Raw genomic sequence first — 17,826 nt, forward strand, 5'->3', positions numbered from 1 at the left:
TGAAGGAGTGCTACTCCTCAAAGCGACTTTTCTACTGGTCCCTGTGGTGGGCCTTCTCCACAGCAGGTTTTAACCAGGTTTTGAACTATGTTCAAATCCTGTGGGATTACAAGGCACCGTCCCAGAGTTCTACAATCTATAATGGGGCAGTAGAAGCTATTGCAACCTTTGGAGGTAAGCAAACATTGATTTATCTTCCTTTGATGGGTTACCCCCTTTAAGTTTATGTCTTCAGTTGCTAAACTCCATGGTGGTAAACTAGTTCTGTTCAGAGGGCATATCAATATTTTTTTAAATGGGATTCACTGGAAAAAAGAAAAAGAGGACCGTGACACTTCTATTCAGTGTGGTAGAGTTACAGCAGGTAACTCAAGAGCTCAGGAGTAAGCACCAAATGATTAAATTCTGGCCAAATTCCTAAGATTCCAATTCATCATCAGGAAAGGGGTTAATAATGCCACTTACTCTTCCAAGTTGTTTTTATATCCAAAGGAAAATACTCACCTGGTACATAAGTAAGAAGTTTTTATTATTTTAGTAATAGATTGAACTATCAAGGCTTCCAGATTACCACTGGAAGAGTTTTATTACTAAAGGATTTGATTTAGCTAGTACCCACCTTTAGCAATTCTAGATTCCATGCCAAAAATTTCCAAAGGTAGCTTTAAGAGATTTAAGTGAGAAGTAGAATAAATGTGAGAGTCAGGATTCTAATATCAGAAGGAAATCTGCCTTTGAAGTTTACTCTACAATAAATATTTATATCCTGGTAAGTGGAAACTTAAACTCAACTGAGACTTTAAAGATATTTTCTAGGAAGTAGGAGATTTCCACACCCTCATTTACCAAAAATTTCAGAAAACTCACGTGGTGTCTGTTCTCCCTATTGTTTCTCTTTTGGGAGGCTTCACCTTAACTCCTGCACACCAGGAATGCACTAGAATTGGTTCACTGAAATTCTTTCTCTTACGTTCCAAATTCTGGGGAGGAAAGACTTTTATTTCTTTTGTAACACTGGTTCTTTCCTGGATCACACTGGAAGAGGTAATTAACCAAACATCAGTAATTTGAAACATAAATACCTTTCATTTTGTTAAAAAGAACTATAAATAGTAACCCTAATGACTGCTAATTATTCAATCTCTTAAACTCCGTAAGTCAGTATAGAGTTCGCTGAAAACCTCAAGTAAACGAGGCCAGATCTCAAAGATATTGAGATGGAGACCAGAAGATTAAGATTACTAATAAAGACTAAAATTTTCTACCCAGTGCAAAACATCCATTACCCGTTGAAAAAATTTATGAGAAACCATGAACAAGAAAGGCAAGTATGGACAGGCTAGATATACACCAGAGCGGCCCTTTCCCTCTTCTTCTATGTTGTAGCAAGTGACTGTGTTTACGTATTGTTTCTCCCCAATCTGCTGTGATAAAGAACCTTTCTCGCCCCTCCACAGGGTGCACTGCACAGCATGTAGTAGATGCTAATTAAAAGTGTGGCAACTACCTGATTGAAAGAAGAGGAGGTAAAGAGAGAAGTCAAAAGAAAACCTGGTTGAGAAAAAGATAAATCCACATTTAGGTGGATCATACTATTTTTGTGAAAGCCACATATTCATCTTGTAGATTTGCCTAAGACGTGGCTTTTTAAAGAGAGCATGTTGGGCACCTGGGTGGCTCAGTCGGTTAAGCGACTGCCTTTGGCTCAGGTCATGATCCTGGAGTCCTGGGATCGAGTCCCGCATCGGGCTCCCTGCTCGGCAGGGAGTCTGCTTCTCCCTCTGACCCTCCCCCCTCTCATGTGTTCTCTCTCATTCTCTCTCTCTCAAATAAATAAATAAAATCTTTAAAAAAAGTAAAATAAAATAAAAAATAAATAAAGAGAGCATGTTGACCTATCCCACATGCAAAGTCAATGTTTTGGATCTCCCTTAATGTTTCTTTTTCAGGGGCAGCAGCTGCCTTTGCAGTGGGCTATGTGAAAGTCAACTGGGATCTTCTGGGAGAGTTGGCTCTAGCCATTTTCTCCATCATTAGTGCAGGCTCTCTATTTCTCATGCACTACACGACGGACATCTGGGCATGCTATGCTGGTTATCTGATATTCAAGTCCAGCTATATGCTTCTTATAACCATAGCAGTGTAAGTATTACCAACCATTTCTCTCCACTCCTAAACCCACACCATATTCTCTCTTCTGTAGCATTTCTATAGTTCCTTGCAGAACTTCAGAAGGATTTTAATCAATTGCAATATTAAATGTTGATTACATATTAAATTGGACACAATTAAGCCATGTTTTCATTTAACTATTTGCCCTGTGAATGTTGCTAAGATTAGTCATCAAAGAAAAAAACAAGTTCTGTGGGTTCAAAAAACAAAAGCGATGATACACTGTCGGGTTGTGATTTTTATTTCAAGCTTTTTGCCATAACAAGGTGTGGAGCAATCTGATTTTGAATGATTAAGTTTACTGTTAATTTCATTTAGTTGTTTGTGTAATTCCAGGCATATACTTTTGTGTAAAGCAAAATATGCTCAGCAAATTATAAAAAGTTGGATATTGAAAAAAGTAGATGCAATGATTATAAGAAACTATATATCCCAGAAATCATTTTTTTAAATGAAAAATGTTTTGTTCCATATAGAAGTTCAGAGAAAGCTGACTATTGGAAATGTGCTTTGATATTAACCAAAAGAGATAAGAAATACTTGAATTTCAAATCATATGAAAGAAGTAGAGCCAGAAACTTTATTAAGTTTTGGGATTTAATGTGTGAAAAATGTTTGATAAGGAATTGACGAAACACAGAAATATAAGCAGACTTTGAAAAGATCATGGAACAAAAGAAAGAGAATAAGCTTGTTGGCAAGTTTACTTTTTTTATGGAAATATGTCAGTTTAATGAATCAAACTCATATCTCTTAAGTCTCTCTTTTTAATGCGAAAGGACATTGTTAAGGTAGGATTACATTACTTCTTTTCATTTTAAGAATCTTCAGAACCAAAGGGGCGCCTGGGTGGCTCAGTTGGTTAAGCGACTGCCTTCGGCTCAGGTCATGATCCTGGAGTCCCTGGATCGAGTCCCTGGATCGAGTCCCACATCGGGCTCCCTGCTCAGCGGAGAGCCTGCTTCTCCCTCTGACCCTCCCCCCTCTCATGTGCTCTCTGTCTCTCTCATTCTCTCTGTCTCAAATAAATAAATAAAATCTTAAAAAAAAAAAAAAAAGAATCTTCAGAACCAAAATTCTTTTACCTTTGCCACGGAAGAGCTCTAAATAACATACACTTGCCAGTCATTCATGAGTTGTAAGATGTCAAAATCTATTTAATTATTAAAAACAAATTAATTACAGATTCATTCAGTTGCACAGCCAGTCATGATCTGGATCTTCCAAAGAATAAGTAACTCACTTACCAAAATTTAAAAGCTGTTGATACAATTGACAATAGAAAGAATAACTCTCCAAATGATTCCACGGATTGGATATTGCTTGCATTTTCATAAAAATTCACTGTGAAACAGTATCTAAAATCAGATAGCATCAAATATTCTCAGGTTATGAGAACTTAGAATATTTAGGTTTCATTTCTGGGAAGCATTGAATTGGATAGGAGGAATTGTGTCATATTTCCTCAACTGGTATTTTAATTCAGCCTTCAACTGTATTTTTAAAATTAATTCCCTTTCTTTGCTCTACCTGTTTGTCTGAACTGGAGGAGATTTAGCCAAAGAGTACTGGTAACAAGACATCACTTTTATCTTCAGTTTCTGTCTTTTAAAGGTAAGAGTCCCATGTGTATTTTGTTAAAAGAAAAAAACGTAATTCAACGTTTAATGATAGATTTCAGATCGCAGTTAATCTGAGTGTGGAACGCTACGCCCTGGTGTTTGGAATGAACACCTTCATGGCCCTGGTGATTCAGACCATTATGACAGTGATCGTAGTAGATCAGAAAGGACTCAACCTGCCAATCAGCATCCAGGTAAGCTGCAATATTGCCGTTTTCCTAGTCAGGTAGTTGGGGGAATGTAGAATACCTAGGTAATCTGAAAGGTTTTTTCAGCCTCACCACAGCCAATATTTAATTTCTTGAATTGCTTAGTTGGGCAAATTTTTAAATAAGCAATTCCTTAATTGTCATATTGTAACACACCAAGTAGGTTTTCAGCAATAAACACAGTCAGTTAGTCTTTGCCTGTGGCTCCTAACACCTCATCAGGTGCTACTCCGGTAACTGTGTCCCCTGTATGTCTGCTCTTCTTCCTGTCATCCCCTTCCAAGGGTTAAGAGATTCGACTAGAAATGGTACATGGCTGCAGAGCTCAGTTCCTTTTCCCTACTCCACTGAGGGACTTGAAATTAGTCCAATTTCACATTTTACATTTGGATCTGGGAAAGGGGGGATAAGGCATGTAGGAAGTAACCTCATTATCTAAAATTCACTCATAGCATTGCACTGTCCTGCAGACATAAACACATAGATCAGTGGGATTTAGTGTTTTTTCACGAGTGGTGGTGTTAGCTGGGGTTTTAACCCAAGTAACCTTGGCTCCAGAGCCCACATTCTTAGTTACTGCATTTCTCACACTTTTATAGCTGATTCTTCTAAGATAGAAGAAGAAAGTATTGTGTAAATCTAAATGACTCTTCTTACAGTCCTGGGTCTTAGTTATCCCACAATCCAAGCAAATCAGCACCATCACTGTGTTTATCAATGACATAGACAGTCATATTTTTGTGTGTCTAGTTAATTGTATTTGTTTTTCTCTAGTTTTTAGTTTATGGGAGTTATTTTGCAGTTATTGCCGCCATTTTTCTAACGAGAAGCATGTACATCATCTACTCAACCAAATGCCAAAAGCAAGCACAGAGCTCTGCTATAAGTCAGAATCCAGATGAGCCCCACCCAGAGGGAATAAGGAATGTCATCATGGGAACAAAACTCTAACCTTATGGCAGCCACTGCATCCACTGAGCAAGGACCCTCTTGGTCACAAAGTCACTGAGTGCCATAAATTGACACACTTCTTAAGTCTGGATTTCAGTGAACCTTTTCAAGACCACAACAAAATCTCAGTTTTAGACCAGATACTATGTGTCCAACTGGATGCAGTTGACAAGGCCCATCATCTCAGTCAAATAGCCCATGTTGGGGACTCCAGCGAATAGCAAGGATTGGGAAATTCTGGTTTTGATTACTCCCTAGGACATATAAATGGCATGGACACAAGCCACGAGAAAACTCCAGTCATCCTGCAGTTGCTGTTCCCCATTCATAAGCAGAAATACTAATTGGACTGACCCCTTTGCTTGGTTTAGATATTTGTTTTATCTTACCAAAACAGGCAAGAGATGGGACATTTTTTGTCACATAGCCATTTTCCTCCTTCTTCCATTAAGTGTATTTCTATATAACTTGCAGTCCTCTGTGAGAATTTCAAGGTCTGGTCCCATTTCTAAGGACCTCTCTTCAATCCTGACAACATGGATTCACAACATGGATCCACAGCATGGATTCACATGCTATATTCATAACAATAATTCACAAGCTATTTTTTGATTATATCACCATTTAATTTTGTCATGATTACTTTTTACTTTGTGTTCTGCTGAGCTTTGTTGTTGAAACTCTACCTCAGGAATAGCCCCAGACATTCCTGTGTGTCCATAGAATGACATTCAAGTCCATCCCTGGTGGCCCCAGGGGAGGCAATGAGCTTTCTCCCTACCATGACCCCAGATAGGTGTTTTAATGCTATGTCAGTGTGATCTCTGTCTAAGAAATTTCCAGGAGTTCTAAAAGTATTTGTAAGTAAGAAAACACTGATGGGGTGGGGGGAACACCTAATTTTTAAATGGCAAAGGTTGTGCTACATAAAATAATGTGTGCAAAAATAGTAAAGAGCCTTTCTAAATTTTTGATGAATTGTGCTGAGAATCGTCTGTGCTTGTGTCCTTTGAAACTGCAACAGAGGAAACATGGAGCAGTCTGCCATGGAAATAAAGAATGCTGATTCAAAATTTGTGTTTCAAATATCCTTTTCTCCAGATTCTAAAATTTGATTACTGGACTGAAAATAAGATTCAGCCCCAAAGCCAACACTTACTTAGTAGGGAAAACTAATGACATTCCTACTTATATCAAAACCAAGGAAAGGATGATCACTATTATTCTCCTTATTTAATTTATTGTACTAGAGGTATAAGCCAACACAACTACACAAGCAAAAGAAAGAAAATGAGATGAACTGTAAAAGAGAAAGCAAAGCTATCACTATTCCAGACACAAGTATACACCCAGGAGACTCAACTAAAAACTAAGATCGCAGTGCAGAAAGTAAGTATATAGAAACCACTGCCTTCATGATACAACAACCATTTAGAAGATGCATGGGAGTAAAAGACCCAATTTATGGTAGGACAAAAATAATACAAAACAATTACATGTAATCTATTTAATAAATGTGTAAGGCATATATGAATATGCCTGCAAAAACTTCTATAGATTACAGAATAACACCTAAACACATGGAAAAGCCTATCTTGTTGTTGGTTAGGAAGAAAAAATAAAGGTATCATGCTTTCTTTTTTATATAATTAATATATAATGTATTATTTGTTTCAGAGGTACGGGTCTGTGATTCATCAGTCTTATATAATACCCAGTGCTCATTACATGTGTCCATCACCCAGTTACCCCATCCACCCCCACCCCCAGCAACCCTCAGGTTGTTTCCCATGAGTAAGAGTCACTTATGGTTTGTCTCCCTCTCTGGTTTCGTCTTGTTTCATTTTTTCCTCTCTTCCCCTATGATCCTGCTTTCTAGATGAATTTATAAGTTAAATACTGTCTCAGAGGAAAAAATACAGCATTTTTTTTTTAAGACTTGTAAGGGTGATTCTAAATTTTATTTGGAAAGTTAACAAAGAAGAACCAAGAAAATGCTTTGTTAAGTGGGAAAATGAAATTAAATTATTTGCAGAGAATAAAATGCTATTTAAACTCTCAACTGCAGTAACAGCAACATGAAGAGACAGTCCACTGGAAAAGAGTAAAAAGTTCTGAATCAACCCCTAGTTCTGAATGGATTAGACTATGATTAAGATAGCATCTCATACAAAAGGAAGAAAAAGATGGAATATTTAATAAATTGGAATTTTTTTCAAAGGAAAACAAAGTTGGACCCAAGAGTGATAGAATAACTCCATCCATATGTAATATCTAGTATTAATGTACAGTTATAAAACAAAACTGAAACCACAAAAATACTAGAAAAAAAAACATATAACATTATTGTATAACCTCAAATCTTTCTAAAGTAGTAAAAAACCTTGAAGTCATTTAATAAAATGAACTGACAGCATAAAACTAAACTTAACGTGTAGAAGTAAAATCACTGCAAACAAACCCAAAAGACAAACAATAATCTGGAGTAAATATTGCAACACTTCAAAGCTGCTTTCCCTCATTTATAAAGAACCAACACCAACTGGTAAGAGAAAGATCAGTCACCTGATAGGAAAATGGGCAAATCATGTGAACAAGGAATTCGGAGAAAGCGAAATACAAATGGCTCAGACATGTAGAAGATGTTTAAATTAACTCATGAGGGAAATGTTTGTTAAAGTACAATGAGATACCATTTTTCACCTGGCAGACTAGAAAATAATCCAAAAGTGTAACAATACACTTGGTTCTCTGGGAAAGGGGCAGCGGGCAGTCTCAAAGATGGGGGATGGGAATATAAATTAGCTTCATTGCTGTGAAGGAAAACTCTGCACTCACACAATTACAAATCCCACCTATAGATTTCTCTCATAGAAATACACCCTACCCGGCACCTGGGTGGCTCAGTTGGTTAAGCGACTGCCTTCGGCTCAGGTCATGATCCTGGAGTCCTGGGATCGAGTCCCACATCGGGCTCCCTGCTCAGCGGGGAGTCTGCTTCTCCCTCTCACCCTCCCCACTCTCATGCTCTCTCTATCTCATTCTCTCTCTCAAATAAATAAATAAAATCTTTAAAAAAAAAAAAAAAGAAATACACCCTACCGATGTACTACCTGCCTGGAAAATGACTCACACAGATGTTTTTCATTACAGTAGTGTTTCTGAGAACAAAGGATTGGAAACTATTTAAATGTCGCTACATGGGAACAGGGAGAATGTATTATGGTACACCAATATATTCACTTGTAATAGTATTAACTGGATAAAAAAAATGAGGAAGATTCTTACATAGTGATAAAAGGCTCTAAAATAAATTATTAAGTGGAGAGAAGTCAAATGCCAAAATAATGAATGTGGGAGCTCATCATTTGTGCAAAAGTAAGGTGAAAAGTACCTATATCAGCTTATGTACACATACAACTTTTCTGGGAGGACAAACAAAACTAATTACAATTACCTGCTAAGGAGTAATGAGGAATGTGGGGGGTGGGAGGGAGTGGCATCTTTCCATGGCTTTTGATGCTTACACCACATAAATTACCCATAACAAAATTGAAATGCTAACTTTTAAAAAGTGTTTCGCCTCTTGGGATATAAGTTAGCATCGAAGAATAAGGAGCTGGAGATTTTTATTTTTCACATGTAACCATTCTGAATTTTTTTTCATTTTTTGTAATATACATGAATAACCTAAATGTACATCTATAATTAAAAGGAAAAAACGCAGAAGACAACAGTATTTTGGTTTGTTTGTTTGTTTAAAGATTTTATTTATTTATTTTACAGAGAGGGTCACAGCGAGAGAGGGAACACAAGCAGGGTCAGTGGGAGAGGGAGAGGCAGGCTTCCCGCGGAGCAGGGCACCCGATGTGGGGCTAGATCCCAGGACCCTGGGATCATGACCTGAGCTGAAGGCAGATGCTTAACGACTGAGCCACCCAGGCGCCCTGACAAAAGAGTATTTTGAAAAGAAATTTTTTTCATTTGGTATCATTAAAGAGAAAGGTTTTTTAATATTAAAACATAGATTTGCTGTAAGGTGTGGGGTTTCTTGACTGGTTAGAACACCTTATGGAGAAATACGTTAAATGTTTTGTTTTGTACGTAGAATGACTCGTGGAAACAACAGAAACAGAATTCATAAATAACAGGAGTAAGGGGACAGAAATGGCAAGAGAGTAACCATTTCTGAGTAGAAAAAGGTTATGATTCTTGCTTGCTTGCACTTGCCCTTTGTCTATACTTAGCCCTTGGTAAGTGAAATATTTAGATCTGGTTTAAGGAAATGGTCACATGAAGAGGCACGTGGTGCGCATTTGACAAATAAGCAGGGTTACCGGGTCTTTAGGGAAGAGGCACACACGGTAGTGGGTGTTGAAAGGTCCAAGGGAAGTGCCTGCCAATCTCGTGGAAAAATGACAGGTGTCTGGGAGGGGTGGCCCAAGGCCTGGCCATGGCCTGCCCAGCAGCTCTGAGCTTGCAGGGCTGCTTCCCACACTTACCATTCAGCTTGGCCAGGGTGACAGATGCACCCTGTTGCCATAGCAGAATACAGGCAGAATCACTTTGGGTGGTTTTCCTCATTTTTCCGCATTTTTTACTTATTTAATTTCTTTTAACCTTTTGACCCCCTTTACCTGTTTCTCTCATCCCCACCCCTGACAAATGGCCTCTTCCTTATTATTTATTCCAACATCCAGAAAAGAACCCAGAGTTCTTTCTCATTTATATCCTTACTGGAAACAGAGTTTTTACCATGTGGAAGGAAGATGGTCCCTCTACTGGACAGAATCCACTTGCATGTTTGTCCATAAGAATTATTTCATGTTGCTTTTAGATATCTGCAATGTCCAGATCTGGAAAATAGCTTACCTGGTAATGAAAAGCTAGAATCAGGTAACTGGGGAATGTGCTTTAGAGTCTCAACAGCATCTGGTCCTTTCCTGATGCATAGATTATTTCCTACATATCAAAACAGCTCATATTCAGTTGAAAAGTAAAAAAGCAAGACGAAAGCAACAACATTCTGACCTGACCATTGGGTGTCCCTTTACTCTTGCAGAGGCAGAAAAATATTACCTGTGGGGAGTTGGAGGCGGTGGGGGGGGGGGTTCAGGTGGTGTCTAGGTGTCAGGTGGGAGGCTGCCCTGGGAGTCTTCTCTAAATCTGTGGTTCTAGAGCTTTGAGCCACTGAGCACAAAAATCTAAAGAAATTCTGAATTAAGTTCCTTCGATCATGGCACTCTAAGGAAGATGTTGGCTTGCATTTTTCCCACCTGCCACCCATATTCTCAAAAAGATCTAGATCCAAACATCAAGTCTCTGTTTGACTTTACAGGGGAAGTTGGCTTCAGCGGGGTGTAGCCCTCGGTGTCCGGACTACGCCTTGACAGTTTGGCGGGGAGGGAGATGGCTCCGAGGACTCGGAGCTGGGCAATCTCTGATGCAGGAACGGGAGAGGCAGAGAGCGGAACTTGTCCAGAAAGGAATAAAAACAAGCAGAACTGAGAAAAGAGAGCTTGTTGAATTTGCCAACCTCCTGTCTCCCTGACAATACAAGAAGGAATGGGATGGTCTGATGTGGTATTTGATGGAGCTTCCGGGGATTTGGGCTCGTGCCATCAACCTGCCCCGCTGAAAATATTCCTGTGCACTGCATGATTCGGGGAAAGTTACTTCACGTTTTTGCACCCCAGTGTTCTCATCTATAAAATGGGGACAAGAGCAGTCTTACTTCATAGGATTTTTGTGAGGATTAAATGAGCTAAGACGTGTATATCAAGTACCCAAGAGTGCCCAGCACACAGTAAAGGCTCGGTAAGTCTTGGCTGATATTAATAGTAATAATTATTTTTCTAAATGTGAGATGTCCAGGCATACACATTTTCTTGGGCTGCCTGAGTTTTGATTGAGAAACCACATTAGTAGCATTTTTCTAGGACAGTTGCAATTCAAATATCTCTTGATACTGCCTAATTACACTGCAGAGCATATGTTTTGAATTTTGGAAACTATAGCCATTTCACTAATGGAAAAGGAGAAGAGACTGTCTGTATTAGGCTGAAAACCTTGAACTGCCCTGGTGGAGATTCCATCTAAAGTAGTAACACCTCTTATTAATAATTAATTCTGTGCTTGGTATGAACCAGACATTGTTCTAGCTCCTACAATTAGCTTATTTTTAATCAGAAGCCTTCAAAAAACCATGCTTTTTCCTTTTCTATTTGCAGCAGAGAAACAGAAATTAACTCTCCTTACTTCCTCTAGAGTCAGCTTCTGCTCCAGCCGATCCTGGCCCGGATTAGAACAACATATGCTGGCTTTATTTAAATTTACTGTGGTTTTCCTGCTTGAACACTAAAGAGCAAATTAAAATGTTATTTTATGTGAAGATATGTGAAATTTAACTAAATGCTTACATTTCCATTGTCAGATGTCCCATTTTGGTAGACCGTATCCCCAGGGTCAGTCTGTAACTTTCTAGTCAGAGTTTATTCTAGGGACACTGTAGGAATTGGTGGGTTATAAAGAAGGTTGTAAAACATAGTTGCCAAAATAATGTCGACCTTTTGGGCAACAGGAAGCAAGTCATTTACAAATTTATCTTCACCAGTTTAGCTCCTCCAAACCTTCAGAATTAAAAAAAAAAAAAGGCTAGTATGGGGGGCAAAACAATATTAGGGAACTTAGCTGTGTCCACTTGACAGACAGTGTTACTAGAAGTATCACATTGGAGTTTCTCCTCCACAGGCAGGGTGACTCAGAAAGCTAAGGGATTTTTTTTAAAGATTTTATTCATTCATTTGAGAGAGAGACAGAGCATGAGCAGGAAGAGGGGCAGAGGGAGAGGGAGAAGCAGGCTCCCTACTCAGCAGGGAGCCTGACGCAGGACTCGATCCCAGGACCCCGGGATCATGAGCTGAGTCGAAGGCAGACTCTTAACAAACTGAGTCATCCAGGCGCCCCTATAGGAAATAAATTGAGGGTTGCTGGAGCAGAGGTGGGTGGGGGGATGGGGTAACTGTGGGATGGGCATTAAGGAGGGCACGGGATGGGAGGAGCACTGGGTGTTATACGCAACTGATGAATTATTGAACACTACACCTGAAACTAATGATGTACTATATGTTGGCTAATTGAATTTAAATTTGAAAAAAAGAAAGCTAAGGGATGAAGCTTGGGGGGTCGGGGGAGGCTACAGTACCCACAGCAAATTCATAGAGTATCTGGGGGCAGGCACATCCCACACTCTGTTCCCTTCTACTAAACACAAAATGAGAACCTTGTCATTTCTTTTTGTTTCCTTTCCTATCTTTCAAAATGATAATAAGGACAACTGACCTAAACTAGGCATGCATGTGAGCTTCGAGGTTATTATATAAATTCCACAGTGCTGGCTGGCGGATGAATGCCAGCCTGTGAGCTACACCCACATAGAGGAAGAAAAATGCTGGCCGTGAGCCAGCGGAAAATGTCTGGAAGGAAGTGGCTCAAAAACAGGTTGTAGGTGATACGGCAGAACAAATGGGGGCAGCACATTAACAGTATCCATACGGGGAGGCAGATGCCTGAATCTTCCTCCTGAGAGACCAAGTTGCTTTGGAGATCCTAGAAAGGGAGACTTTCTCAAAGGAAATGGAAGGGGGAAAATGCATCACGCTTTGGAGATAGGAATTAAAGTCAAATATCATGGAAGAGAAAGGCAAGTGTGTGCACTCAAAAATTCAACCCGATGAGATGTTTCCAGGAAGAAAATTGGACTTTGGATGAGACCCGGGGAGTGAGATTAAAATAGGAAGCTAGCCAAGTAACAGCAGGAATGTGTCTGACTGGTCTTCTGGCCACTCACAAAATTAGGTGTTGAGAAAATCCAAAAACTTAGCTTCTCCAAGCAGTTGTTAATATGATAGCAGTGATTTGTGTTTAATACAAGGAGAAATCAATTCTCTGCCGATGCAAAGGCGGAGGCCTCCTTACTCTGTGATAATGAACTCTGGTCCTTCCTTCCTGTCTGCCGAGGATTGCAGCGTGCCACGGCGTGCCACGGCGTGCTTCATTGCTCAATCAAGATGTGCGGCAGGTGTTACAGGTCTGCCCTACAGACCGGAACTTTGAGATCGCGGCTGATGGCAGCTGGCTTTGTGTCCCAGGGGAACAGAGGACAGAAAGCCGCATTCACCTTGTGAATTTTGGGTTTTTTGCTGACTAATGCTCTCCTTTTGCGTAAAGCCTCCTCTCCACAAAGGTAAGCCCACACACGTTTTACTTATCTGCTGGAGGAAGCAGCTGATGAAAAGACACCTTTCTAGTTTTTGCTTCAGACCCTGGTTTCACCAAATACAGGACCGCTCTTGCTTCATCTTCACAGAGTAAAATAAAGTATGGAAAATTATTCATCCCAGAGGGGGAAAAATTGTGTCAGAATAGAGAGGGCAATAGCAAAATAATAATTTGTATAGAATTCTGATTTCTACTCCTTGTTATGGAGAAGGTACGTGAGTCAAATAATAATTTAAATGTCATCGCTTTTTAGAATTTGCCCAGGGTTGGACAGGGCTGCAACATTTACTCAAAATTGTGTACTATTAGGTGTAACAATAAAGGCAAAGCATCCTTGAAGCAACCTTCAAAACTCTGCTAAGCAGCACCAGCAGCAGCTGGATCAGGAGGTTCTGGAAGCAGGGACAAGAAGGGGGTCTAAGCCTCATTGCATTCACGGGATACAGCCAGCTCTCAATGTGAATGCTCTTCCCCTTCCATCTGAACTTTCAATTTGGGAAGCTTTACAGACGGGCAGGAAGCGCCGCATCACTGAAAGCCTGACACCGGTAGATGTCACTAGCAGGAAATAGTACAGGATCTCTTTGGCCCAAGGAACAGCTTGTGGGGGCTTAAACGATACAGAGAAAACTTCTGTAAATGTCCACTGAACTGATTTCAAAGATGCATGCTGCCTTACTCAGCCATAAAAAGAATGAAATCTTGCCTTTTGTGACAACATGGATGGATCTGGAGGGTACTATGCTGAGGGAAATAAGTCAAACGTAGAAAAACAAATGCTGCATGATTTCACTTATATGTGGAATCTAAAAAACAAAATAAATAAAACAAAACAGACTCACAGATACATAAAATAAATAGAGAAGGAGGGGCTGGAGATGGGCAAAACAGGTGGAAGGATGAAGAGGTACAAACTTCCAGTTTTAAAATAAATAAGCCATGGAAATGTATTATACAGCAGAGGGAATATAATTAATAAGATTGTAATAAATTTGTATGGTGACAGATGGTAACTACACTTACTGTGAGGATCATTTCATAATGTCTAAAAATATTAAATCATTATGATGTACATCTGAAACTAATAGGATATCAGATCTCAATTATACTTCAATAAGAAAAAGAGAATGCATGCTACATTTATTATCAGTTGGGGTGATACGTGACATTTAATGATGCTCACCCTTTTATTTTTTTTTAAGATTTATCTATTTATTAGAGAGAGAGAGAGCATGCTCATGTGCATAGGGGGAGAGGCAGAGGGGGAGAGAGAGAATCTCAAGCAGACTCCCCGCCAAGCAGGGAGTTGGACACAGGGTGGGCAGGAGGGGCTCAATCTCACGCCCCTGAGACCACGACCTGAGCCGAAATCAAGAGTCGGATGCTTAACCAACTGTGCCACCCATGCACCTCAATGTCCATCATTTTACATGGCAACCTTAAGCTGTACGCCACACAGTTCTAATTTGGGGAGTAGCCAGCAAAGGACAGAGGAGAAAGTAAGCAAGACCATGGACCAACTTGAAAGGGATGAGAGAAGGAAACAAAACTAGCATGCCCCACCCAGCAGGTAGAAGAAGAAGAGTTCAAGCCTTGCATCCTTACAGAACTGGATTCTAAACTGCATGACCCTCGGCCAGCCACATTCTCTCTCCTGGAATGTCTGCTTTCTCAACTGCCAAGTGGAGACAATATCTACTTGGTGAACTTTTCAGAGGATTAAAAACAAAGCATAGAAAGCATGTCATATAAATGCCTGCCTAAGCAGGTATTAGGGTCAATGGCACCTACCAGCGGTATTATTTTTACATGCTTGTTGATAGTATGGGTTAGGAAGAATTGATTTGGTTTTGATAGAGAATTGCATACTTGGAGTACATGCTGAGCACTTGGAATCTCAGGAAATGTGGACAGACAGGCACAGCCGGATTCAAGTAGGTCACTAGAAGTAATATTTACAGGTGGTTATTCAAACTAAAGAGGTATCAGAAGAAGACAGGTTGTATTTGACTATCCAGGGGCTTCCAGGGGGTATGAAGGGGATGAGACTTCCGTGGGCTGAAGAATTTCAGATATTTGTGTGCATACGTCTTTTAAACCATGTAGCCCTGCCACACCCCCCTTGTGCAGCACTAACCCAGGTAGTGTGCCGACCTGGCACTCAGGTGGTCTCTTTTTGGGAAAGCAGTCTGTGCGGAGGTATCAGAGTGGTCCTCAGCTTCGGGGTGGGGTGCATCAGAATCCAGAGGATCTCTGAGTAGCAGCTGAAAATTGCATACAGGAGATTACAATACCCCTTCTTGGAAGGGCACTCTTGGAACTCCATGGAATAAGGGGAAAGCCCTAGTGGAGAACTCAGTTTTGAGTCCAATAGACAAGATCAGGAATGCAAAATCACCAGCTAAAAAATGTACTCTGAAAAAACTTTAAGATGAGGTTTTTTCCCACACAGATGTCATCAAAACATGGACAGGCAATGGAGTTTAGGGCATTCGTATGATTACTGTAGAAATTATAAGGGAAAGAAGGAAAGGAGAAGGCTGGGATATTGGAAAAAAAACAGAGACATCCCAATGGAGCTAAGGAATGGTACGATCAAGGTAGCTGATGACATAAGCAAGAAGAGGTAGTTGTAGATAGAGCCAGTTGATGAGATCCCTTATTAGAGAGAGAATAGGGTGTGGCCATGAGAATGGGGAGCTGAGACAGAATGGAAAAAGGAGTCCCTGGAAATGAGAAGACTGAGGAACTGGGAAGATGAGATGCATTTCAGATGGATATTGAAGAACTGTAAGATAATAGCAGGACTTGGGGTGAAGAATTGATGCCAAGGATTTGGAAGACGGAGGAAGAGAGATGAGCAAGTCAGTGACTATCAGCAACTAGACCATGAGAAAGTGGTCAAGTTAAGAGAGTTCCAAAGAAATGAACATTTTTATTTTCTGCCAAAGGATTGAGAATAATTGTCTGGAGGCAGCATGGAGGATCAAGGACAGTATCAACTACCACATGTAAACACCCAAAATCACAGCTAGAAAATGATGGAGCTGGTATTTGAACTCAAGAACCTGGAAAATACTAGCAGCATTATCGCTCTCCTTAGCTGTGAGGAGTAACTTCCATCCCCCTTCTCTCTCAATATCACCACCTCCATTTCTATATTCTTGCCCAATCCCAGCACTTTTGCCTATTCTTCTCCTCCTCTCTCGAAGAAGGCTGGGGTCTTCTCCCATCCCCACCAAGTGGGCAATTGTGTTTCTTCTATTAGGTTGACTCTGGTCTTCTCAAACCAAAATTCAGAGGGCAGAGGAATTTCAACATCTCCAGGATAGTAGAAATAGCTGTAGGTCCATGAAAGTCATGGAGAAGAAAAGACCTGAAGTTCAGCTCCAAGTTCAATTATGGAGTTGTGCAAACAACCCAGGGTCAGGCTAGACAGAAATATAATGAATGAAAGAAGAGCGTGGGCTTCTAGGAGCACAGAAAACAGATGACTCTAGGTAAGGCTCATCTATGGCTCCTCAGTCATTTCATCGGTTACACAAGAAAGACTTAGAAAACCCCAAAAGCATTCCTTATGGAAGAGCAAATCCTTACTTTCTGTGAAGTAGAAGTAAATGGAAAGCAGTTATCTCAATTTAACCACTAGCAAATAATTTTCATTGTCATCATTCCTGTTCATTGATGTAATTGTTTCTGATTTTTATTGCCACCTACTCTGCTTAAGTAAGAGCTTTATTGATATAAATTGGATCAGTATTTACTTTAGCTCGAGGAAAAGGACAGTCAATCTAATAGGTCTCCAAATAAATCGATCTTCATGTTGGCGCACCTTGTGAAGGGGCAGAGAGCGTGGTGGATAACATGACCACATCTGGAAGGTCATCCCTCCCAAAGTTCTTCTCCCACAGAAAGCCGAGATTCCACCCAAGGTTACTCACTCTTTTCCAGGGAACATCATCTTCCTTGCTGAACATTATATCTAACCTCCTTTCAAAGTGAAATTACCAGAGGACTCATTGTTACTAGCAAGTGAGTGTGAACCCTCTTATGGAAACTTGTATCTCTCACTGTAGACAGCACTGCTCCAGCTAAGAATACCAGAAGCTGGGTACCTAACATACGAGTTCTTTAACACATCACATCTATTTTCGGGGTTTCTTTTATATCTAAGACCGCATGCATGCATGTACTCACGTACTCACACACGCACACGCACGCACGCATGCACACACGTACACACACACGCATGCACGCACTCACGTACTCACACACGCACGCACTCATGTACTCACACACACGCACGCACGCATGCACACACGTACTAACACACGCACGCACGCATGCACACATGTACTCACACACATACATGCACGCACTCGTACTCACACGCACGCACGCATGCATTCACGTACTCGCACACGCACGCACACATGCACACACGTACTCACACACACACGCACGCACTCATGTACTCACACACACACGTACGCATGCATGCACTCACGTACTCACACACGCACGCATGCACTCACGAACTCACACACACACGCATGCACGCATGCACACACGTATGCACTCCTCACTCCCTG

At 40.5% G+C, this 17,826-nt stretch overlaps 1 protein-coding gene across 1 annotated transcript; it reads left to right on the forward strand.

Annotated features, from left to right (window-relative positions):
• Nucleotides 1-2: 2 nt before the first annotated feature.
• On the forward strand, nucleotides 3-6,027 carry SLC19A3 (solute carrier family 19 member 3; the record flags this gene model as incomplete). The annotated part of the gene is made up of 4 exons (XM_081815299.1): nucleotides 3-174; nucleotides 1,950-2,142; nucleotides 3,847-3,988; nucleotides 4,778-6,027. Coding segments are annotated over 4 exons (684 nt in total), but the record flags the coding sequence as incomplete, so codon positions are not given.
• Between the last annotated feature and the right edge of the window lie 11,799 nt (nucleotides 6,028-17,826).

Source organism: Leptonychotes weddellii, chromosome 3, assembly GCF_054177405.1.
Source record: "Leptonychotes weddellii isolate Sample4059 chromosome 3, ASM5417740v2, whole genome shotgun sequence".
NCBI classification, from domain to species: Eukaryota; Metazoa; Chordata; class Mammalia; order Carnivora; family Phocidae; genus Leptonychotes; species Leptonychotes weddellii.